The sequence below is a fragment of the Anomaloglossus baeobatrachus genome, chromosome 4, assembly GCF_048569485.1.
Source record: "Anomaloglossus baeobatrachus isolate aAnoBae1 chromosome 4, aAnoBae1.hap1, whole genome shotgun sequence".
In the NCBI taxonomy this organism is placed as follows: domain Eukaryota; kingdom Metazoa; phylum Chordata; class Amphibia; order Anura; family Aromobatidae; genus Anomaloglossus; species Anomaloglossus baeobatrachus.
Window position 1 is genome coordinate 530,377,780 of NC_134356.1, and position 25,133 is coordinate 530,402,912.

The 25,133-nt window shown below is 51.4% G+C and overlaps 1 protein-coding gene across 1 annotated transcript in view; it reads left to right on the forward strand.

Moving 5' to 3' along the window:
* The window catches only part of FANCI (FA complementation group I), a 171,030-nt gene that overhangs the window by 65,245 nt on the left and 80,652 nt on the right, over positions 1 to 25,133 (forward strand). Inside the window, exons 10-12 of the mRNA XM_075345932.1 lie at positions 11,908 to 12,031; positions 18,172 to 18,261; positions 18,411 to 18,547. Of these exons, the coding sequence (XP_075202047.1) occupies positions 11,908 to 12,031; positions 18,172 to 18,261; positions 18,411 to 18,547 (351 nt within the window). The remainder of the gene's footprint in view (positions 1 to 11,907; positions 12,032 to 18,171; positions 18,262 to 18,410; positions 18,548 to 25,133) is intronic.

Here is a 25,133-nt window from a genome sequence, read left to right on the forward strand (position 1 = left end):
CAGTCATGCAGAGGGACAGTGCGGCGCCGCCCACCGACCGTTCAGCACAGGGGAGGACACTCCTCTCTGAGGAGATGTTTCCCTCCCCTGTATATCTCCTTGGCCCTCCGGTTCCCGCTCTTGGACTAGGCCCCGCCCCCCCTCCTCACTCCGGCGCCATTTTATCAGCGTTCTCACACTGATCGGCGCTGGCTGCTGCATCTCTGCAACCTGTCTGGGGGTCCGAGCTGTGGGATCCGGAGGGCACACAAAACGGTCTGGTAAGCCACAACCTCTGGTTGTGGACCTTCTTATACACTCTCTGGGCATTCTGAAGGAGTGTGTTCTTTACTGCAGAGCCCCCACCTCAGCAGCATGTCTCACACTAGGAGCAAGGCTGCAAGGCTGTACTCAATATGCACTGCATGTAAGCTCGTACTGCCTGAACCGAGCACATATCCTCATTGTTATGCCTGCTCTAACATGGTGGTGCCTCAGCCTGGAGTCTCCCCAGTGGTCCCTCCGGCTGCTCCGGCCCCGGTGGCTGAACCCCCGGCTTGGGTAGAATTGTTTTCTAAGTCTATCTCCCAGTCCTTTGCCGACTCCATGGGACAGCTGTCCCGGACTCTGCTGTGCATGCATCAGCCCCCTTCTCAGGGCGCTTCTGCTGCTTCGGCTCGCTCTGCGGAGCTCACAGAGGATTCTTCATCTGCTCCCAGACCCCGTCCTCCTAAAAGGAGACGCAGGGTCCCCTCTCCTTCCTCGTCCCGCGGCTCCGATTCACGAGCCGACTCGCAGAACGAGGAGGATATTTTTACTGGGGGCTCGGACGCTACCTCCATGTGCCCCATTGATCTGACCGAGGGTGATGCAGATGTTAGTGATTTGATTGCGTCCATTAATTCTGTACTGGACCTCAATCCGCCAGTATCAGAGGAGCAACCCTCTCTGGCAGAAAAGCACCAGTTTACCTTGCCTAAGAGAACAAGGAGTGTGTTCTTTAACCACTCCAGTTTTCAAGCCACTGTGTCTAAGCCCAGAGCCTGTCCTGACAAACGCTTCCCAAAGCGTGGTTCTGATGACCGTTTTCCTTTTCCACCAGAGGTGGTCAAGGAGTGGGCTCACTCACCAAAGGTAGACCCTCCGGTGTCTAGACTCTCAGCCCGGACAGTTGTATCTGTGGCTGATGGCACCTCACTTAAGGATCCCACTGACCGCCAGGTTGACCTCCTAGCCAAGTCTGTCTATGAGGCGGCAGGGGCCTCGTTCTCCCCATCCTTTGCAGCAGTGTGGGCTATCAAAGCCATCTCTGCTTCCCTAGAGGAGATGCATTCCCTCACTAGGGACTCTATGCCTGAATTGGTTGCCTTAACTTCCCAGGCTTCAGCCTTTTCAGCCTACGCCATGTCGGCCATTCTGGAGGCCTCTCACCGCACTGCGGTGGCCTCCGCTAATTCTCTCGCTATCCGCAGGATCTTGTGGCTTCGAGAGTGGAAGGCAGATGCTTCTTCAAAGAAGTACCTTGCTGGGCTCCCATTTGCTGGGTCCAGGCTGTTCGGTGAACAACTGGATGAAATAATTAAGGAGGCTACTGGCGGGAAGAGTACTTCCTTGCCACAGACTAAAACCAGGAAACCTGCCCAGGGCAGGAACCAGTCGAGGTTTCGTTCCTTTCGTTCCTCTAACTGGTCGTCCTCTAAGCCCTCGGCCTCGTCCACTAACTCAGCCAAGGACCAGAAGCCCACCTGGCGCAAGAAGCCGCGTCCACAAAAGTCCGCAGGAACTGCTGCCACCAAGGCAGCCTCCTCTTGACTATCTGGCCGAGCCAGCAACGTCCTTGGTCGGTGGCAGGCTCTCCCACTTTGGCGACGTGTGGTTTCAACACGTCTCCGATCAGTGGGTGCGGGATATCATCTCCCACGGCTACAGGATAAAGTTCTCTTCCAGCCCGCCAAACAGATTTTTTCTGTCAACTCCCCCCTGCTCCAAGGCCGCCGCCTTCTCTCAGGCCGTGGCATCCTTGCAGGCCAACGGAGTAATTGTACCGGTTCCCGCCAGGGAACGGTTCAGAGGTTTTTACTCAAATCTCTTCCTGGTCCCCAAACAAGACGGTTCCTTCCGGCCCATCCTGGATCTCAAGCTTCTCAACAAGCATGTTCAGGTGCGGCATTTTCGCATGGAGTCTCTGCGATCAGTCATTGCCTCAATGACCCAAGGAGATTTCCTGGCATCCATCGACATCAGAGATGCCTATCTGCATGTGCCAATCGCAGTTTCACACCAGCGTTGGCTACGTTTTGCAATCGGAGAGGAACATTTCCAATTCGTGGCTCTCCCCTTCGGGTTAGCCACGGCCCCTCGAGTATTTACCAAGGTCATGGCAGCAGTGGTTGCGGTTCTGCACCTCCAGGGGTTGGCAGTGATTCCTTACCTGGACAACCTTCTTGTCAAGGCTTCATCCAGTGCAGACTGTCAGCGGAGTGTCTCGCTCACTCTCGCCACTCTTGTTCAATTCGGGTGGCTTGTCAATCTGCCCAAGTCCACTCTGACCCCGACCCAAATACTCACGTACCTAGGGATGCAATTCGAGACTCTGCCGGCACTTGTGAAGCTGCCCTTAGTCAAACAGCAGTCCCTCCATCTGGCGGTGCGCTCTCTGTTGAGGCCCCGCCGTCATTCCATCAGGCACCTCATGCAGGTGCTGGGTCAGATGGTGGCGTCAATGGAAGCGGTTCCCTTTGCCCAGTTCCATCTGCGTCCTCTGCAGCTGGACATTCTCCGCTGTTGGGACAAGCGGACTTCTTCATTGCACAGGTTGGTGGCTCTGTCGCCACAGACCAGGAGCTCTCTTCAGTGGTGGCTTCGGCCCCTCTCTCTGTCTCAGGGACGCTCCTTCCTGACCCCGTCCTGGGTGATCCTCACCACGGATGCCAGTCTCTCCGGCTGGGGAGCAGTATTTCTCCACCACCGAGCACAGGGCACTTGGACTCCGTCCGAATCAGCCCTCTCGATCAATGTGCTGGAAATCAGAGCTGTGCTCCTAGCTCTCTTAGCCTTTCACCACCTGTTGGCGGGCAAGCACATTCGAGTCCAGTCAGACAACGCGACAGCAGTTGCCTACATCAATCACCAGGGCGGGACTTGCAGCCGCCTGGCAATGTTGGAGGTTCAACGCATCCTTCAGTGGACGGAGGACTCCAAGTCCACCATATCCGCAGTTCACATCCCAGGCGTAGAAAACTGGGAGGCAGATTATCTCAGCCGTCAAACCGTGGACAGCGGCGAGTGGGCTCTGCATCCGGCAGTGTTCCGGTCGATCTGCCGCAAGTGGGGCACTCCGGAAGTGGATCTAATGGCATCCCGGCACAACAACAAGGTCCCGGTTTACGTGGCTCGCTCCCACGATCCTCAGGCCTTTGCAGCGTACGCGCTGGTTCAGGATTGGTCCCAGTTCCGTCTGTCTTACGTGTTTCCCCCTCTAGCTCTCTTGCCCAGAGTCCTGCGCAAGATCAGAATGGAGACTCATTGCTCCGGACTGGCCCAGGCGAGCCTGGTACCCAGACCTGCTCCGTCTGTCCGTAGAGGTGCCGTGGCATCTCCCGGACCGCCCAGACCTTCTCTCACAAGGTCCGTTTTTCCGCCAGAATTCTGCGGCTCTCAGATTGACGGCGTGGCTTTTGAGTCCTGGATCTTGACGGCTTCTGGTATTTCTCCTGAAGTCATCTCCACTATGACTCGGGCTCGGAAGTCTTCCTCGGCCAAGATATATCACAGGACCTGGAGAATTTTCCTGTCCTGGTGTCATTCTTCCGGCCATGCTCCTTGGCCTTTTTCCTTGCCGACCATCCTGTCCTTTCTGCAGTCTGGTCTGCAGCTAGGACTATCCCTCAATTCCCTCAAGGGACAGGTCTCGGCTCTGTCAGTGTTGTTCCAGCGGCGTATCGCCTGGCTGGCTCAGGTGCGCACCTTCATGCAGGGCGCATCTCACATCATTCCGCCTTACCGGCGGCCTTTGGATCCCTGGGACCTTAATCTGGTCCTCACGGCCTTGCAGAAACCCCCTTTTGAGCCACTTAGGGAGGTTTCTTTGTCTCGTCTTTCACAGAAAGTGGTCTTTCTAGTGGCCATAACTTCCCTCAGGAGAGTCTCTGATTTGGCTGCGCTCTCTTCGGAGTCACCTTTTTTGGTTTTTCATCAAGACAAGGTGGTTCTCCGTCTGACCCCGGACTTTCTTCCTAAGGTGGTTTCTCCTTTCCACCTTAACCAGGATATTTCCTTGCCTTCCTTTTGTCCGGCTCCTGCTCATCGCTTTGAAAAAGCGTTGCATACTCTGGATCTGGTGCGGGCGCTCCGGATCTATGTGTCTCGCACCGCTGCTCTTAGGCGGTGCACCTCTCTTTTTGTGCTGACCACTGGTCGGCGTAAGGGCCTCTCGGCTTCTAAGCCGACCCTAGCTCGTTGGATTAGGTCGGCCATTTCCGATGCCTACCAGTGTACTCAAGTGCCTCCCCCGCCGGGGATCAAGGCACACTCGACCAGAGCTGTCGATGCCTCTTGGGCTTTCAGGCACCAGGCTACGGCTCAGCAGGTCTGTCAGGCTGCCACTTGGTCCAGTCTGCATACCTTTTCGAAGCACTACCAAGTGCATGCTCATGCTTCGGCAGATGCGAGCTTGGGCAGACGCATCCTTCAGGCGGCTGTCGCCCATTTGTGAAGTTAGGTTTCGCCTACTTCTCAGTTTTCTGTTTATTCCCACCCATGGACTGCTTTGAGACGTCCCATGGTCTGGGTCTCCCATAAGGAACGATGAAGAAAAAGAGAATTTTGTTTACTTACCGTAAATTCTTTTTCTTATAGTTCCGACATGGGAGACCCAGCACCCTCCCTGTTGCCTGTTGGCAGTTCTTGTTCCGTGTGTTTTTCACCGGCTGTTGTTGTAGACAGAGGTTCCGGTTATTCCGGGTTTTACTCTATCTCTACTTATGGGTGGATGTCCTCCTTCAGCTTTTGCACTAAACTGGTTAGATTTGTCATCCAGGGGGTGTATATGCTCGGAGGGAGGAGCTACACTTTTAGTGTAGTACTTTGTGTGTCCTCCGGAGGCAGAAGCTATACACCCATGGTCTGGGTCTCCCATGTCGGAACTATAAGAAAAAGAATTTACGGTAAGTAAACAAAATTCTCTTTTTTGTTTGTAGAGGTGGACACCATTTTGTAGAGGTGGACACACGCTACAATAATACCGGGTCTGACTACTGGAACACTATTGATTTGTGAGGACAGGGGTTATGGTGTTTAATATTTTTTCATTTACTGATGTTTTTTATTCTTTATCTGGAGCTCTACATGGGGTAGTATAGTAGCACTATACAATGTGCTCATTCGTATGGGTATAGTCACATGACGGCATTTACTGACAACAGAGACACTTATTTGAACTATTCTCATTTGTTTGTTTGTTTTTTTTAATTGATCAATGTGGCTTTTCCAGTAAACATTGTTTCTTCAGCGCTCTATTGGGAGACCCAGACGATTGGGGTATAGCTACTGCCCTCTGGAGGCCACACAAAGCACTACATCAAAAGTGCAAGGCCCCTCCTCCTCTGGCTATACCCCCCCCGTGGTATCACGGGTTCTCCAGTTTTAGCTTTGTGTGCGAAGGAGGTCAGACATCCACGCATAGCTCCACAGATTTTAGTCAGCAGTAGCTGCTGACTATGTCGGATGGAAGAAAAGAGGACACATATAGTGTCCCCAGCATGCTCCCTTCTCACCCCTGGATGGTGTTGTAAGGTTGAGGTACCTATTGCTGGTACAGGGCTGGAGCCTGACATGCTGCTTTCCTTCCACATCCCCCTGAGGGGCTCTGTGGAAGTGGGATCCTGCCGGCCTCAAAGCTCTGACGCCGGGCTCCATCCACAGACCCATTTGAACCTGTTGGATACGGAGCTGGAGTACCGTTCAGGGACATGGCCCTGCACCACTACAGGTACTCTGTGTCCCCGTACACACAGGCACAGCACACTCCAGGCTTGCTGGGTGTGCTAGTGCGCCGGGGACAGTAATGGGTTACAGTCACTGCAGCTTTGCTGAGTGACTTTGTGTTTTGGGAACTACCGCGCCGGACGCTCCGGGAGCGGCGGCGCGGCTGGGACTTGTAGTTCGCCGGGGACTGGGCGCCGACCGCGCTTTTACGGCGGCGGCGCTTATAAATACAGTCCCCGGCTTCTGCGGCCTAGGGCCGCTTCGTTCCCGCCCCCTCCCTGTCACTCAGGGAAGGGGACAGGCGCTGAGCAATCAGCAGCGCCGAGGGCTGGAGCCTTTTTACATGCTCCAGCCCTCTCACTGCACACTGTCGGGCGCCGGATTCCCGCTCTGCCTTGGGGGCACGCCCACGGCCCGCCCCTCCTCACATGAGCTGGGGAAGAAGCCGGCAGCCATTACTGAAGTCCGAGCTCAGATTTTCAGCAACCAGGCAGGACGGTGGCGATCATACACCCGCTGATAGGCGGGCGGTAAGCGGCACACATAGTGCTGAACACAGATAAATGCAGTGTGTACATGTGTTGTTTTTAACTGCACAGGTCGCTATATGCCCGCTTGGGGAGCGACACATTAGCAGCAGGAAAGCAGGTGTGCTAAGGCACAGGCTTTCTAGGCTACTTGTATTGCAGACTGAGGTGCTCATTTGTGTTTATGTGTTGTACATTCCACTGTACAGTCGCTAGTCTTAGCTATATTCTCCTGGAATGGCTAGACTACAGCAGCAGAAAACCAAGGGTGCTGGGGCACAGGTTTTTTTCTATGCTGCTTGTATTGCATGGGCTGCAGTGTGCATTTGTACTTGTGCTTGTATGCTATACATTGCACTGTATGGTCACTCTTCTGGGCCATATTCCCCTAGATGACTAGTCTACAGCAGCAGTAGAGCTGGGGTGCCACGGCACAGGCTTCTATGCTGCTTGTATTGCATGTGCTGCAGTGGTCATTTGTACTTGTGCTGGTATGCTATACATTGCACTGTACGGTCGCCATTCTTGGCTCTATAATCCTAGATGGCTAGTCGGCAGCAGCATATAAGCAACACAGGCTTTCAATGCTGTTTTTACTGCATGTGATACTGTTCCACGGCACTGACCCCCATTGTCTGCAATGCTCTCCTGTAGCACTTGGTCAGCCGGGGTCTCTCCTAGACGTGGCCAAAGGAACCACCTGTCAACCCTGTCCAAGGACAGGGACAGAGTTGCAGTTTCGGCTGATATATTGTCATGCAGTCCAGACAGGCCATGCGCAATCTGGTTCATTGCTCCCTGGCCACCCTCATTTGGAATAAAATCGGTGCTCCGGGGGGGTCCCAGGAGGACTCTCTGTATGGTGAGGCAGATGTAGCTCATCAGGACTTTGATCCTGACACCGCTCTCAATCCGGATACATCGGATGGTGACGCCATAAGGAATGATCCTATGGCGTCCATCAATGGAATGTTGGATCTTTCTCCCTCAGCTACCCCAGCGGAGGAGTCAGCTTCACAGCAGGAGAAGTCCCATTCCAGTAGCTCAAACGTATATTGAGTATTTGTCTGGCCACGCTGAATTCAGAGAAGCAGTCCAGGAACACCACGCTTACCAGATAAGCGTTTTCTCCATACGTATTAAGGATACACGTTATCCCTTTCCCCCTGACGTGGTCAAGCGCTGGACCCAGGGTCCAAAGGTGGATTCTCCAATCTCCAGGCTTGCGGCTAGAGCCATAGTTGCAGTGGAGATGGGACTTCACTTAAAGATGCCATTGACTGACAGATGGACTCTGATTGAAATCTGTCTATGGGGCTATCGGCGTGTCGGTTGCTCCGGCATTCACAGCCGTAGGGGCACCCTAAGCTTTCAGCTGTTCTTGACGCAGCTGGTCTTGAGCATATGTACATCTATGCCGCAGGGGCGTCCGTAACCTCGCAATGTCTGCATTGCGACTGACCCTATTGATGCTGTCCTGGAAGGACAGTCGAGGTTTCGGTCCTTCCCAAGCTCGGGCAGGTCCCACTTGTCCTCGTCCAAAAGGGCTGAAAAGCCTCAGAGGGGCTCAGCTTCCGGCCGGGCTCAATCACGCCCAAGGAAGGCAGCCGGAGGAACCGCTACCAAGGCGGTCTCCTCATGACTCTCAGCTCTCTCATCTCTCCGCATCCACGGTTGATGGCAGACTCGCTCGCCTTTGGCGACATTTAGCTGCCACAGGTCACAGACCGGTGGGTGAGGGACATTGTGCCCACGTGCACAGGACAGAGTTCGGTTCTCGTCCTCCGACTCGATTCTTCAGACCGTCCCCACCTCCCCACCGAGCCGATGCTCTTCTGCAGGCAGAAGGAGTGGTAATCCCTGTTCCTCTTCAGGAACAAGACACGGTTTTTCTCCAATCTGGTTGTGGTGCCAAAAAAGGATGGCTCTTTCCGTTCCGTTCTGGACCTAAAACTGCTCAACAAGCACGTGGAGGCCAGGCGGTTCCGGATGAAACCCTCCGCTCCGTCATTGCCTCAATGTCTCAAGGAGATTTCCTAGCATCAATAGACATCAAAGATGCTTATCTCCACGTGCCGATTGCTACAGAGCACCAATGTTTTCTACGTTTCGTGATAGGTGACGACCATCTTCAGTGCGTAGCTCTGCCATTCGGTCTGGCGACAGCCCCACGGGTGTTCACCAAGGTCATGGCGGCAGGGGTAGCAGTCTTGCACTCACAGGGACACTCTGTGATCCCTTACTTGGATGATCTACTTGGCAAGGCACCCTCTCAAGAGGCATGCCAACTCAGCCTGAATGTTGCGCTGGAGACTCTCCAGACGTTTGGGTGGCTCATCAACTTCTCAAAGCCAAACCTGTCACCGACCCAATCACTAACGTATCTTGGCAGGATTTTCATACCCTCTCAGCGCTAGTGAAGCTTCCGCTGGACAAGCAGCGGTCACTACAGACTGGGGTGCAGACTCTCCTTCAAGGTCAGTCGCACTCCTTAAGACGCCTCATGCACTTCCTCGGGAAGATGAGCAATGGAGGCGGTTCCGTTTACGCAGTTTCATCTGCGTCCACTTCAATGGGACATTCTCCGCCAATGGGACGGAAAGTCAACATCCCTGAACAGGAAAGTATCCCTTTCACAGACGGCCAAGGACTCTCTGTAATGGTGGCTTCTTCCCACCTCATTATCACAGGGAAGATCCTTCCTACCACCGTCTTGGGCGGTGGTCACGACAGATGCGAGTCTGTTAGGGTGGGGAGCAGTTTTTCTCCACCACAGGGCTCAGGGTACGTGGACTCAGCAGGAGTCCACCCTTCAGATCAATGTTCTGGAAATCAGAGCAGTGTATCTTGCCCTTCTAGCCTTCCAGCAGTGGCTGGAAGGAAGGCAGATCCGAATTCAGTCGGACAACTCCACAGCGGTGGCATACGTCAACCACCAAGGGGGGACACGCAGTCGGCAAGCCTTCCAGGAAGTCCGGCGGATTCTGATGTGGGTGGACGCCACGGCCTCCACCATATCCGCAGTTCACATCCCCGGCGTAGAAAATTGGGAAGCAGACTTCCTCAGTGGCCAGGGCATGGACGCAGGGGAATGGTCCCTTCACCCGGACGTGTTTCAGGAAATCTGTCGCCGATGGAGAAGGCCGGACGTCGACCTAATGGCGTCCCGGCACAACAACAAGGTCCCAACCTTCATGGCACGGTCTAGCGATCAAAGAGCTCTGGCGGCAGACGCCTTAGTGCAAGATTGGTCGCAGTTCCGGCTGCCTTATGTGTTTCCACCTCTGGCACTCTTGCCCAGAGTGCTACGCAAGATCAGATCCGATTGCAGCCGCGTCATACTCGTCGCCCCAGACTGGCCGAGGAGGGCGTGGTATCCGGATCTGTGGCATCTCACGGTCGGCCAACCGTGGGCACTACCAGACCGACCAGACTTACTGTTCCAAGGGCCGTTTTTCCATCGGAATTCTGCGGCCCTGAACCTGACTGTGTGGCCATTGAGTCCTGGATCCTAGCGTCTTCAGGATTATCCCAAGGGGTCGTTGCCACCATGAGACAGGCTAGGAAGCCCACGTCTGCTAAGATCTACCACAGAACGTGGAGGATATTCTTATCCTGGTGCTCTGCTCAGGGAGTGTCTCCCTGGCCATTTGCATTGCCTACCTTTCTATCTTTCCTGCAATCTAGGTTAGAAAAAAGGTTTGTCGCTCGGCTCCCTTAAAGGTCAGGTCTCGGTGCTATCCGTCTTTTTTCAGAGGCGTTTGGCGCGCCTTCCTAAGGTGCGCACGTTCCTACAGGGGGTTTGCCATATCGTACCCCCGTACAAGCGGCCGTTAGATCCATGGGATCTGAACAGGGTACTAGTTGCCCTCCAGAAGCCGCCCTTCGAGCCTCTGAGGGAGGTTTCACTTTCTAGACTATCACAGAAAGTGGCCTTTCTGGTAGCGGTCACGTCTCTTCGGAGAGTGTCTGAGCTAGCAGCGCTGTCATCCAAGGCTCCCTTCCTGGTCTTCCACCAGGACAAGGTAGTGCTGCGCCCCATTCAGGAGTTTCTCCCGAAGGTGGTATCTTTTTTTTTTCATCTTAATCAGGATATCTCTTTGCCTTCGTTTTGTCCTCATGCAGTTCATCGGTATGAGAAGGATTTACTTTTGTTAGATCTGGTGAGAGCACTCAGAATCTACATTTCCCGCACGGCGCCCTTGCGCCGTTCGGATGCACTCTTTGTCCTTGTCGCTGGTAAGCGCAAAGGGTCGCAGGCTTCTAAGGCCACCCTGGCTCGATGGTTCAAAGAACCAATTCTTGAAGCCTACCGTTCTGCTGGGCTTCCGGTTCCATCAGGGCTGAAGGCCCATCCTACCAGAGCCGTGGGTGCGTCCTGGGCATTACGGCACCAGGCTTCGGCTCAACAGGTGTGTCAGGCAGCCACCTGGTCCAGTCTGCACACTTGCACCAAGCAATATCAGGTGCATACCTATGCTTCGGCGGATGCCAGATTAGGTGGAAGAGTCCTGCAGGAGGCAGTGACACCCCCGTAGGGGAGGGCTGTTTTTGCAGCTCTAACATGAGGTATTTCTTTACCCACCCAGGGACAGCTTTTGGACGTCCCAATCGTCTGGGTCTCCCAATAGAGCGCTGAAGAAGAAGGGAATTTTGTTACTTACCGTAAATTCCTTTTCTTCTAGCTCTTATTGGGAGACCCAGCACCCGCCCTGTTGTCCTTCGGGATGTTTTTTTGTTGTTTGCGGGTACACATGTTGTTCATGTTGAACGGTTTTTCAGTTCTCCGATGTTATTCGGAGTTAATTTGTTTAAACCAGTTATTGGCTTCCTCCTTCTTGCTTTGGCACTAAAACTGGAGAACCCGTGATACCACGGGGGGGGGTATAGCCAGAGGAGGAGGGGCCTTGCACTTTTGATGTAGTGCTTTGTGTGGCCTCCAGAGGGCAGTAGCTATACCCCAATCGTCTGGGTCTCCCAATAAGAGCTAGAAGAAAAGGAATTTACGGTAAGTAACAAAATTCCCTTCTTGCGCGCTAGTCTCGTCCTTTCTACAGACCAGAATTAAGCATTCCGTTTATCTTTGGCTCCTTCACAAACATAAACCACACAAAAGTAAACTTGTATGGCTCTTATGGCTCTTTCACACAAATCGAGTTTAATAAGAATAAAATCAGTTATTTTTCAACGTATAAGACCTCATTCAGACTTGCAGGTTTTTTGCGCAATGTGAGAATAGAATACGTGCCAAAAACCCTTCGGTAGTTTGGATGAAGCCTAATTAAGACTAAAAGCAGGGATATTGTGAGAGGTGAAATATTTCCTTTTGATCTTAAAATAAATGGAAAAAAATGTTTTTGATATACCATACTGGCCAGTTGCTCTGGACTAATGTTTTGACTTTTTGTACTTTTAGCTCTTTAGATCTGATTGATGCTGCTCTTCCGAAAGAACAACTTCGCCAAGTTGAGGGCACGATTATCCTGCATATTGTCTTTGCCATTAAATTTGACCAGGATCTAGGTCGCGAGCTGGTGAAGGTACAACATTCTTACAATTATTTGGGCTGTCCCTTACTGATCTGTATAGAGCCCATGTCATGTGACATATGCTCTATATCAGGGGTGGGCAATTAATTTTCCCATGGGGCCGCATGAGAAATTGGGATTGGTTTAGAGGGCCGGACAAATATAATTACCTCAGTTCTACCCAATATATTACATCACTACACCCCCTCCATATACTACACCTGTAATATACTACACCACTACACCCCACATATACTACACCTGTATTATACTACACCCCCATATACACCTGTATTATACTACACCACTATATAATACACCTCCGATATACTACATCATTACACCCCTATATACTACACCTGTAATATACTACATCACTACACCCCATATACTACACCTGTAATATAGTACACCCCCATATAGTACACCTGTAATATACTACACCTCCATATAGCACACCTGTAATATACTACATCACTACACCCCATATACTACACCTGTAATATACTACACCTCCATATAGCACACCTGTAATATACTACACCTCCATATAGCACACCTGTAATATACTACATCACTACACCCCATATACTACACCTGTAATATAGTACACCCCCATATAGCACACCTGTAATATACTACAACTCCATATAGCACACCTGTAATATACTACATCACTACACCCCATATACTACACCTGTAATATAGTACACCCCCATATAGCACACCTGTAATATACTACACCTCCATATAGCACACCTGTAATATACTACATCACTACACCCCATATACTACACCTGTAATATACTACACCTCCAGATAGCGCACCTGTAATATACTACACCTCCATATAGCACACCTGTAATATACTACACCTCCATATAGCACACCTGTAATATACTACACCTCCATATAGCACACCTGTAATATACTCCACCTCCAGATAGCACACCTGTAATATACTACACCTCCATATAGCACACCTGTAATATACTACACCTCCAGATAGCACACCTGTAATATACTACACCTCCAGATAGCACACCTGTAATATACTACACCTCCATATAGCACACCTGTAATATACTACACCCCCATATGTCACACACCCTGCTCCCCATACAGCCTGCACCCCCATATCACACACACTACACCCCCATATGTCACACACCCTGCCCACATATTTCACCCTGCCTGTACCCCAACTTACCCCTCTCAAACACTCTGCATCCCTTCACATCCTTCTGTCAGTCTGCAGCTCTCATATGCCACTCACCCTGCAACTCCATCTTCCCACATATACCACTCACCCTGCAACTCCATCTTCCCACATATACCACTCACCCTGCAACTCCATCTTCCCACATATACCACTCACCCTGCAACTCCATCTTCCCACATATACCACTCACCCTGCAACTCCATCTTCCCACATATACCACTCACCCTGCAACTCCATCTTCCCACATATACCACTCACCCTGCAACTCCATCTTCCCACATATACCACTCACCCTGCAACTCCATCTTCCCACATATACCACTCACCCTGCAACTCCATCTTCCCACATATACCACTCACCCTGCAACTCCATCTTCCCACATATACCACTCACCCTGCAACTCCATCTTCCCACATATACCACTCACCCTGCAACTCCATCTTCCCACATATACCACTCACCCTGCAACTCCATCTTCCCACATATACCACTCACCCTGCAACTCCATCTTCCCACATATACCACTCACCCTGCAACTCCATCTTCCCACATATACCACTCACCCTGCAACTCCATCTTCCCACATATACCACTCACCCTGCAACTCCATCTTCCCACATATACCACTCACCCTGCAACTCCATCTTCCCACATATACCACTCACCCTGCAACTCCATCTTCCCACATATACCACTCACCCTGCAACTCCATCTTCCCACATATACCACTCACCCTGCAACTCCATCTTCCCACATATACCACTCACCCTGCAACTCCATCTTCCCACATATACCACTCACCCTGCAACTCCATGTTCCCACATATGCCACTCACCCTGCAGCTCCATGTTCCCACATATGCACTCACCCTGCAGCTCCATGTTCCCACATATGCACTCACCCTGCAGCTCCATCTTCCCACATATGCACTCACCCTGCAGCTCCATGTTCCCACATATGCCACTCACCCTGCAGCTCCATGTTCCCACATATGCACTCACCCTGCAGCTCCATGTTCCCACATATGCCACTCACCCTGCAGCTCCATGTTCCCACATATGCACTCACCCTGCAGCTCCATGTTCCCACATATGCACTCACCCTGCAGCTCCATGTTCCCACATATGCACTCACCCTGCAGCTCCATGTTCCCACATATGCACTCACCCTGCAGCTCCATGTTCCCACATATGCCACTCACCCTGCAGCTCCATGTTCCCACATATGCACTCACCCTGCAGCTCCATGTTCCCACATATGCCACTCACCCTGCAGCTCTATGTTCCCACATATGCACTCACCCTGCAGCTCCATCTTCCCACATATGCACTCACCCTGCAGCTCCATGTTCCCACATATGCCACTCACCCTGCAGCTCTATGTTCCCACATATGCACTCACCCTGCAGCTCCATGTTCCCACATATGCACTCACCCTGCAGCTCCATCTTCCCACATATGCCACTCACCCTGCAGCTCCATGTTCCCACATATGCACTCACCCTGCAGCTCCATGTTCCCACATATGCCCCTCACCCTGCAGCTCCATCTTCCCACATATGCACTCACCCTGCAGCTCCATGTTCCCACATATGCCACTCACCCTGCAGCTCCATCTTCCCTCATATGCCACTCACCCTGCAGCTCCATCTTCCCTCATATGCCACTCACCCTGCAGCTCCATGTTCCCACATATGCACTCACCCTGCAGCTCCATGTTCCCACATATGCCACTCACCCTGCAGCTCCATGTTCCCACATATGCACTCACCCTGCAGCTCCATGTTCCCACATATGCACTCACCCTGCAGCTCCATGTTCCCACATATGCACTCACCCTGCAGCTCCATGTTCCCACATATGCACTCACCCTGCAGCTCCATGTTCCCACATATGCACTCACCCTGCAGCTCCATGTTCCCACATATGCACTCACCCTGCAGCTCCATCTTCCCTCATATGCACTCACCCTGCAGCTCCATGTTCCCACATATGCACTCACCCTGCAGCTCCATCTTCCCTCATATGCCACTCACCCTGCAGCTCCATCTTCCCTCATATGCCACTCACCCTGCAGCTCCATGTTCCCACATATGCACTCACCCTGCAGCTCCATGTTCCCACATATGCCACTCACCCTGCAGCTCCATGTTCCCACATATGCACTCACCCTGCAGCTCCATGTTCCCACATATGCACTCACCCTGCAGCTCCATGTTCCCACATATGCACTCACCCTGCAGCTCCATGTTCCCACATATGCACTCACCCTGCAGCTCCATGTTCCCACATATGCACTCACCCTGCAGCTCCATGTTCCCACATATGCACTCACCCTGCAGCTCCATCTTCCCTCATATGCACTCACCCTGCAGCTCCATGTTCCCACATATGCACTCACCCTGCAGCCCCCCTCCCCCTCATGTCCCCTCTTTTCTCATTACCAGTCATCATGTGTCCACATCTCCTTCAGGATTCAGTATCTTGCTTTGTGCCCGGCATCCTGTCTCCTCCCACACAGTCACATGGGCGTGACATCATCGCAGGTCCTACAGTGCAGGATGAATTATTCCGTCTGCTGTGCTGCTCCTTCTCCTGCCCGGCGGGAACTTTTGAAATGACACACGCAGCGCAGTACTGACGTCAGAGCGCGCGTGTGTCACTGACAATTAGTGCCGGCAGGGAACAGAGGAAAGACTCCTGCGTTCCGCTGCCTGCACTGACTGTGCGGACCTGCACAGGATCTCTCCTTGCTCGGCACGCTGCAGCCCGGCTCCACTGCACCGGCTGAAGACGGGCGGGCCGGTCACAGAGAGCAGGCGGGCCGGATGTGGCCCGCGGGCCGCCTCTTGCCCAGGTCTGCTCTATATAGATCATGTTTACATGTTTTCATGAAAAGGACAGTTAGAAGAATCATTGAATCGTGCTTGCTGTTCTCTACTGCTGATACTGTTCCATTTCAATTGAAGGATTAAATAATATATACTAGTCCTTTGGAAGTTGTACGCCTATTCTAAGGGGTACTTTGCACACTGCACATGCGATAATGTTCACTATGGCAGCTATCACAAGATATCGCATGTGCGACGGGGGCGGGTACTATCGCGCTCGGCATCGCTAGCATCGGCTTGCGATGTCGTAGTGTGAAAAGTACCCCTAAGTCCCATACTTTTATCTGTAGCCAAACTAAGAATCAAATGGGGTAACCACTTTATGGCTTTTATAAGGATGTTTGCAGTGCAGCTGTAGGAGAAATATAGCTTTATATGCCAAACCCTCAAGTGAAAGGTTAACCCATGTGATCATGGGCTGAGTCTGCCCTAGCGGCCCTATGTCCTAGCCAATTTAGGGGTACATGGTCACACTACAAAGCATGGGCTGGGGTTTTATGTGGCTACCTCTTCTTTTTTTTTTTTTTTTTTTTTAATACTTTCACTCATGATAAAATTTTAGTTCAGAAACATTTTTTTTTCTCTTTAGGCTCTGTGTTATATTGTTCCTTTGTTATTCCTTCTGGCAATAAATATTGCTTTTCTCCTCGTTAACATTCTGGGGACGGATCCCTACATACTCTGCCATCTTACAATCAGTATTACAGCGTCAGACTGTTAGAACAGCACAATTACCAAAACATAGGTTGCATTAATCACTCATGAGTTTTGGGGATAAGTAAATGACTAAAATGTAACTTTTAATAAATATGCATTAAAAGATTAACAAAGTCATTTAGGACAAACATATACCCATAAGCTCCTGGAATGGTAAAAATGTACCCAAATGGCCGGGTCAGACAGTTATTAATGAGTTCCGCTGGGCCTGATAACTCCTGAGCTACCTAAAACCTGTGCTACCACCCAAAGGCTCCCCTTCTTACAAGGACAGTCCACAGCTAGCTACACTAGACTGGACCCCTACAATAACCCTTCATGTGTCCTGACGCGTTTCGTCAAATTGACTCTTCAGGGGACATGCTGTCCTCTATGAAATAAGGTCCTGCAACCCAGCTAACACAGAGCCATACTGCTAAGCTATTTTCCTGTGAAAGTAAAAAACATGCATTTTTTGTTTATGGTTTGTTCTGTTTGTTTATTGTGGTTTTTTTTATTAATATCATTAGAGGCGTCCTGGGTGGGTCAGCATCAATGCTCCTAACCTGATGCTATAGCATTATTGACTATCTGTCTGACCCGGCAATTTGGGTAAATTTTTACCATTCCAGGAGCTTATGGGTATATGTTTGTCCTGAAGGACTTTGTTAATCTTTTTATGTATATTTATTAAAGTTTACATTTTAGTCATTTGCTTATCCCCAGCATCAGAATGTGTAATCACCCGCCATGCTGATGAGATGCATAGTAATGCCTCATATATTTATTCATGCATTCAAGGAAAATAAGAGGAATGGGAAAATGCAGAGTTCCGAGAAAAAATGCTCCAAAATTATTTCTGGGGAATACAGGTGTGTACTTAAGGCTTTGTGCGCACGTTGCGTAATTTCATGTGTTTACACTGCATATTGCACTGCAACGTAAACACATGTGTCCTGCGTCCCCAGCACAATCTATGAAGATTGTGCATAATCCATCCGCGTTTGAGAGCGCAGCGATTTGCATGCTGAAATTTTGATCCAAATCGCTGCGCTCAAAAAAGCAACATGTCACTTATTTTGTGCGTTTTGGATGCTGCTCCCACTCTGTCTATGGGAGAGGCAGCATCCATAGCGCATGAAATCAGCATCTATTCTGCAGACACAATGCATCCATTATGCAGTGTATCTGCAGCGATTTGAAGCGCACATGCACTACCAAATCGCTGCAGATTTTACAGCATGGACACTACGCAATGTGCGCACATAGCCTTAGACAGGAGTCGGGATGAATGAGATGATTACTATAATAATGTGTATGTGTTATGTCTGTTTTCTTTCTAGGCTGGGCAGCAAGGAGACTCAAGTAAATTGTGTCCTTTTAGTGTTGCTCTCTTATTATCTGTATCCAGAATACAAAGGTTTGAGAAACAGGTAATAAATATCTATTGAGGTTTATTCTCCTGTCTCTTCGGCACTGTATTGAGACGTTTCTCTACCAACACCCCGCTCACATGAGTTATACTGGCACTGGCAGATTAGCTGACCTGATTATTGTTCTCCATGTTTTCTTTGTTGTCCAGGTATTTGATTTCCTGAAAAGCACAATAGCCAAAGGTTTTAAAGACTTTCAGTTTCAGCAAGGCTCAAAATTTCTACGTGATTTAGTACCTCAGCCGCCCTGTGTCTCCACGATGCTCCTTGAAATTGTGAAAAACAGGTATAGAAGTAAATGACGGATGCTGCTTGCAGTCACAAAAGTAGCATTTAGGTTTATATCGATAGTACAGAGGTAAAACCGAAAAATAGAGCTTGGGTTTATAATGACAAGTGTTCTTGTTCAGCCTATATTTGGGGTTGTCAATCCTAGAACTTAATGCAGCTTTTAAACTGTTGTGTAGAAGTAATATGGGTAAATTATTGTGAATATTATTTAGACTAGATTTGTACATAATATTCAATATTTTCAAGTACCTACCCTGCAATTGATATGACATTTAGCTAAATGGGCATGATATGTAACTAGTGATAGGCTCACCTGAACTGTAAAAGTCCGGAACCGCGCGAGTTCAAAGGTATTCGAGCAACAACCCTGGGCTCGGAGTTCTCAGGTATCTGGATCCGGCAACTCTGGTAATTAACCCCTTAACGACCCATGACGTACTGGGTACATCATGGATCGTATGCCGGTAAGCCCTGCCCCCTGCCGCCGGCAGGCGGCGGTGATCCACGCACATATCAGCTGTTATCAACAGCTGACATGTGTGCCTGCTAGCCGCGGGTGGAATCGCTTCCACCCGCGGCCATTAACCCCTTACATTTAGCTGCCAAAATCTGGCAGCGATATGTATATGGGCGCCGCCATGACAGTCACTTACCCCGACCCCACCGGAAGTCACGTGACATGATCGTGTGACTTTCGGTGGTTGCCATGGTAGCACAGGGTCATGTGATGACGCCTGTAGCTAACATGACTCACTTCCTCTCAATGCCGGAATACAGTCGGCATTGAAAGTGAAGCAGCAAATCTGCAGTTCTCAGCTCTGTAGCTGAGATCTGCAGATAGTGCAAAGCGATCGGATTGCTGATCGCTATAGCCCCCTAGGGGGACTAGTAAAATAAAAAAAAGTAAAAAAAAAAGTTTTAAAAAAAATAAAAAAAACTTAAGTTCAAATCACCCCCCTTTCACCCCATTGAAAATTAAAGGGTTAAAAAAATAAAAAATACACACATATTTGGTATTGCCGCGTTCAGAAATGCCCGATCTATCAAAATATAAAATCAATGAATCTGATCAGTAAACGGCGTAGCGGCAAAAAAATTCAAAACGCCAAAATTACGTTTTTTGGTCGCCGCAAATTTTGCGCAAAATGCAATAACAGGCGATCAAAACGTAGCATCTGCGCAAAAATGGTACCGTTAAAAACGTCAGGTCGAGACGCAAAAAATAAGCCTCAGATCCTGAAAAATGAGAACGCTACGGGTTTTGGAAAATTGCGCAAAACGTGCACCACGTTTTTTGGACAAGCTTGTGAATTTTTTTTAACCCCTTAGATACAAGTAAACCTACACATGTTTGGTGTCTACAAACTCTCACCGACCTGAGGCATCACATAGATTAATCAGTTTTACCATATAGTGAACACAGTGAATAAAATATCCCAAAAACTATTGTACGATCACACTTTTTTCTTTATCGTTCTTTATGGGAGACCCAAACCATGGGTGTATAGCTTCTGCCTCCGGAGGACACACAAAGTACTACACTCAAACGTGTAGCTCCTCCCTCCGGGCTATATACACCCCCTGGATGACAATCTACCCAGTTCAATGCTTTGTGTTTCAGGAGTACACACACACTTGCATTCTCTGATATTTTTTTATTTTAATTTTAAAGATTTGGAAGAAAAGCGGGTCCAGTCTGGACTCCCGGCATGTCCCTTCACACCCCACTCTGTCGGGTGCTGTTAAGGTTGACTTTATAAGGCTGGAGCCTTCACATGCCGCGCTCCTTCACACCCTCTGTCGAGGCTCTGTTTGAAGTGGGAGCCTCCACGGTCCTCTCTGCTTGCAGAAGGCCGGTCTCCATCCGCAGCCCTGTCTGGTCCCTGCTGGAAGGAGCGTTACCCCCATTCAGGGACATGGCCCTGCGTCTCAAGAGCTAAGTATTGAGACGTTTTTTCAGGGGTCCCGGGTACTTTTATGTGGGGGACAGTATGTGCTTTAGCGTTACTGTTAATTCCGTCCGGTTCTGGGGTTTTCCCCTGAGAACCGCGCCGAAGGTGCCTGCTCGTCGGCCGCGTTTTAAAATCTAGGCCCCGGCTTCTGTTTGGGCCTAGTTTCGTTTTCGGTTCTCTGCATGTTTTGCATACAGCGCCGCCCACCGCCCGACCAGCAGAGGGCAGGGCACTCCTCTCTGGGGAGATGTTCCCTCCCCTGTATTTCTTCCTGTATCTCTCTGCCCTCCGTGTTTTCCCGCTCTTGGGGCTTATATACGCCCCCCCTCTTCTCCCAGCGCCATTTTTTCAGCGTTCTTGCACTGTAAGACGCTGGATGCTGCAGCTGCATACTGTTAGCTTCACAGAGGAGCGGTGGAATCCGGAGGGCACACAGAGAGCAAGGGCTGGTAAGCCACAACCTCTGGTTGTGGACTTTTATTACACTCTCAGACTTTCTACAGGAGTGTATTCTGGCTGCAGAGCTTCCACCATCAGCAGCATGTCTGTCACTAGGAGCAAGGCTGCAAACATGTACGCTATATGCACTGCATGTAAGCTCATTCTGCCAGAGCCAAGCACATACCCACACTGTGATGCCTGTGCTAACATGTTTGTGTCTCAGCCTGGAGCCGCCTCAGGGGTTCCTCCGGCTGCTCCGGCCCCGGTGGCTGAACCCCCGGCTTGGGTAGCTTCTTTTTCACAAGCTATTTCCCAGTCTTTTGCCGACTCCATGGGGCAGCTGTCCCGGACACTGCTGTCCATGCATCAGCCCCCCTCTCAGCCCCCCTCTCAGGGTGTCTCTGCGGCTCAGAGCTCTGCAGAGCCCTCAGAGCATGTCCTAGGACCCCGTTCCCCTAAACGGAGACGCAGGGATCCTTCTCCTTCCTCGTCCCACGGCTCTGATTCTCAAGCCGAGGTGCAGGGCGAGGAGGATTCGTTTACTGTGGGCTCAGACGCTGCCTCTATGTACCCCATTGACTTGTCTGAGGGTGATGCGGATGTTAGTGACTTGATTGCGTCCATTAACTCCGTACTGAACCTCAACCCACCAGAGTCAGAGGAACAACCCTCTCTGATAGAGGTACACCAGTTTACCTCTCCTAAGAAACCTAGGAGTATGTTTTTTAACCACTCCAGCTTTCACACCACTGTTAGCAAGCCCAGGGCCTGTCCTGACAAACGTTTTCCGAAGCGTAGTTCAGATGACCGTTTTCCCTTTCCACCGGAGGTGGTTAAGGACTGGGCCCAGTCCCGAAAGGTGGACCCTCCGGTGTCCAGAATCTCAGCCCGCACAGTCGTAGCTGTGGCTGATGGCACTTCTCTTAAGGATCCCACTGACCGCCAGGTTGACCTTCTGGCCAAGTCTGTATATGAGGCGACAGGAGCCTCGTTTTCCCCGTCTTTTGCGGCAGTGTGGGCTCTTAAGGCAGTCTCTGCCTCTCTGGCGGAGATTCATTCCCTCTCTAGGGACTCTATTCCTGAGACGGATGCCTTAACTTCTCAAGCTTCGGCTTTTACATCCTACGCCATGTCTGCCATCCTGGAGGCTTCTCACCGCACGGCGGTGGCCTCCGCTAACTCCCTCGCGATCCGCAGGATCTTGTGGCTTCGAGAGTGGAAAGCAGACGCTTCCTCTAAGAAGTACCTTGCGAGTCTCCCTTTTGCTGGGTCCCGGCTGTTTGGGGAACAGCTGGATGACATAATTAAGGAAGCTACTGGCGGGAAGAGTACTTCCTTGCCACAAGCTAAAGCCAAGAAACCTGTCCAGGGCAGGAACCAATCGAGGTTTCGTTCCTTTCGTTCCTCTAACTGGTCATCCTCTAAGCCCTCGGCCTCGTCCACTACTGCAGCCAAGGATCGTAAATCCAACTGGCGCGCAAAGCCGCGTCCTCAAAAGACCGGAGGAGCCGCTGCCACTAAGGCAGCCTCCTCGTGACTATCTGGCCGCGCCAGCAACGTCCTTGGTCGGTGGCAGGCTCTCCCACTTTGGCGACGTGTGGTTGCAACACGTCTCCGATCAGTGGGTGCGGGATATCATCTCCCACGGCTACAGGATAGAATTTTCTTCCAGCCCGCCAAACAGATTTTTTCTGTCCACCCCCCCTGCTCCAAAGCCGCCGCCTTCTCTCAGGCCGTGGCATCCCTGCAGGCCAACGGTGTAATTGTTCCGGTTCCCGACCGGGAACGGTTCAGCGGTTTCTACTCAAACCTCTTTCTAGTCCCCAAAAAGGACGGTTCCTTCCGACCCATCCTGGATCTCAAGCTTCTCAACAAGCATGTTCAGGTGCGGCACTTTCGCATGGAATCTCTGAGATCGGTCATTGCTTCAATGACCCAAGGAGATTTTCTGGCATCCATCGACATCAGAGATGCCTATCTGCATGTGCCTATTGCAGTTTCACACCAGCGTTGGCTACGCTTTGCGATCGGAGAGGAACATTTCCAATTCGTGGCTCTCCCCTTCGGCTTAGCCACGGCCCCTCGAGTATTCACCAAGGTCATGGCAGCAGTGGTTGCGGTCCTGCACCTCCAGGGGTTGGCAGTGATTCCTTACCTGGACGACCTTCTAGTCAAGGCCTCATCCAGTGCAGACTGCCAGCGGAGTGTCTCTCTCACTCTCGCCACGCTAGTTCAGTTCGGGTGGCTTGTCAACCTGCCCAAGTCCACTCTGACCCCGACCCAGGTGCTTTTGTACCTAGGGATGCAATTCGAGACTCTGCCGGCACTTGTCAAGTTGCCCTTAGTCAAACAGCAGTCCCTTCGTCTGGCGGTGCGCTCTCTGCTGAGGCACCGCCGTCATTCCATCAGACACCTCATGCAGGTGCTGGGTCAGATGGTGGCGTCCATGGAAGCGGTCCCCTTTGCTCAGTTCCATCTGCGTCCCCTGCAGCTGGACATTCTCCGCTGTTGGGACAAGCGGATCTCTTCCTTACACAAGCAGGTGGCTCTGTCGTCACAGACCAGGAGCTCCCTTCAGTGGTGGCTTCGGCCTCTCTCTCTGTCTCAGGGACGCTCCTTCCTGACTCCGTCCTGGGTGATCCTCACCACGGATGCCAGCCTCTCCGGTTGATGAGCAGTATTTCTCCATCACCGAGCTCAGGGCACTTGGACTCCGTCCGAATCAGCCCTCTCGATCAATGTGCTGGAGATCAGAGCTGTGTTTCTAGCTCTCCTAGCCTTTCACCACCTGTTGGCGGGCAAGCACATTCGAGTTCAGTCGGACAACGCGACAGCTGTTGCCTACATCAATCACCAGGGCGGGACTCACAGCCGTCTGGCGATGTTGGAGGTTCAACGAATCCTCCAGTGGACAGAGGACTCCAAGTCCACCATGTCTGCAGTCCACATCCCAGGCGAGGAAAACTGGGAGGCCGATTACCTCAGCCGTCAAACCGTGGACAGCGGCGAGTGGGCCCTGCACCCGTCAGTGTTCAGATCAATCTGCCGCAAGTGGGGCACTCCGGAAGTGGACCTAATGGCATCCCGGCACAACAACAAGGTTCCGGTTTACGTGGCTCGCTCCCACGATCCTCAAGCTTTCGCAGCAGACGCACTGGTTCAAGATTGGTCTCAGTTCCGTCTGGCCTACGTGTTTCCCCCTCTAGCGCTCTTGCCCAGGGTTCTGCGCAAGATCGGAATGGAGGGCCGTCGAGTCATACTCATTGCTCCGGACTGGCCCAGGCGAGCTTGGTACCCAGACCTGCTCCGTCTGTCCGTAGAGGTGCCGTGGCATCTCCCGGACCGCCCAGACCTTCTCTCTCAAGGTCCGTTCTTCCGCCAGAATTCTGCGGCTCTCAGATTGACGGCGTGGCTCTTGAGTCCTGGATCCTGACGGCTTCAGGCATTCCCTCTGAGGTCATCTCCACCATGACTCAGGCTCGGAAGTCTTCCTCGGCCAAGATTTACCACAGGACTTGGAGGATTTTCCTGTCCTGGTGTCGCTCTTCCGACCATGCTCCTTGGCCGTTCTCCTTGCCGACCATCCTGTCTTTTCTACAGTCCGGACTATCCCTCAATTCCCTCAAGGGACAGGTGTCGGCTCTGTCGGTATTGTTCCAGAGGCGTATCGCCCGACTGGCTCAGGTGCGCACTTTCATGCAGGGCGCATCTCACATCATTCCTCCTTACCGGCGGCCCTTGGATCCCTGGGACCTTAATCTGGTCCTCACGGCCTTACAGAAACCCCCCTTTGAGCCTCTCAGGGAGGTTCCCTTGTCTCGACTTTCACAGAAAGTTGTTTTTCTAGTAGCCATAACTTCTCTCAGGAGAGTTTCTGATTTGGCTGCGCTCTCTTCGGAATCCCCCTTTTTGGTGTTTCACCAAGACAAGGTGGTTCTTCGTCCGTCTCCGGACTTTCTCCCTAAGGTGGTGTCTCCTTTCCACCTTAACCAGGACATTTCATTACCTTCTCTTTGTCCGGCCCCTGTGCATCGCTTTGAAAAGGCGTTGCATACCTTGGATTTGGTGCGGGCGCTCCGAATCTATGTGTCACGCACCGCCGTTTTTAGGCGGTGCACCTCACTTTTTGTGCTAACCACAGGTCAGCGCAAGGGTCTCGCTGCTTCTAAACCGACCCTAGCTCGTTAG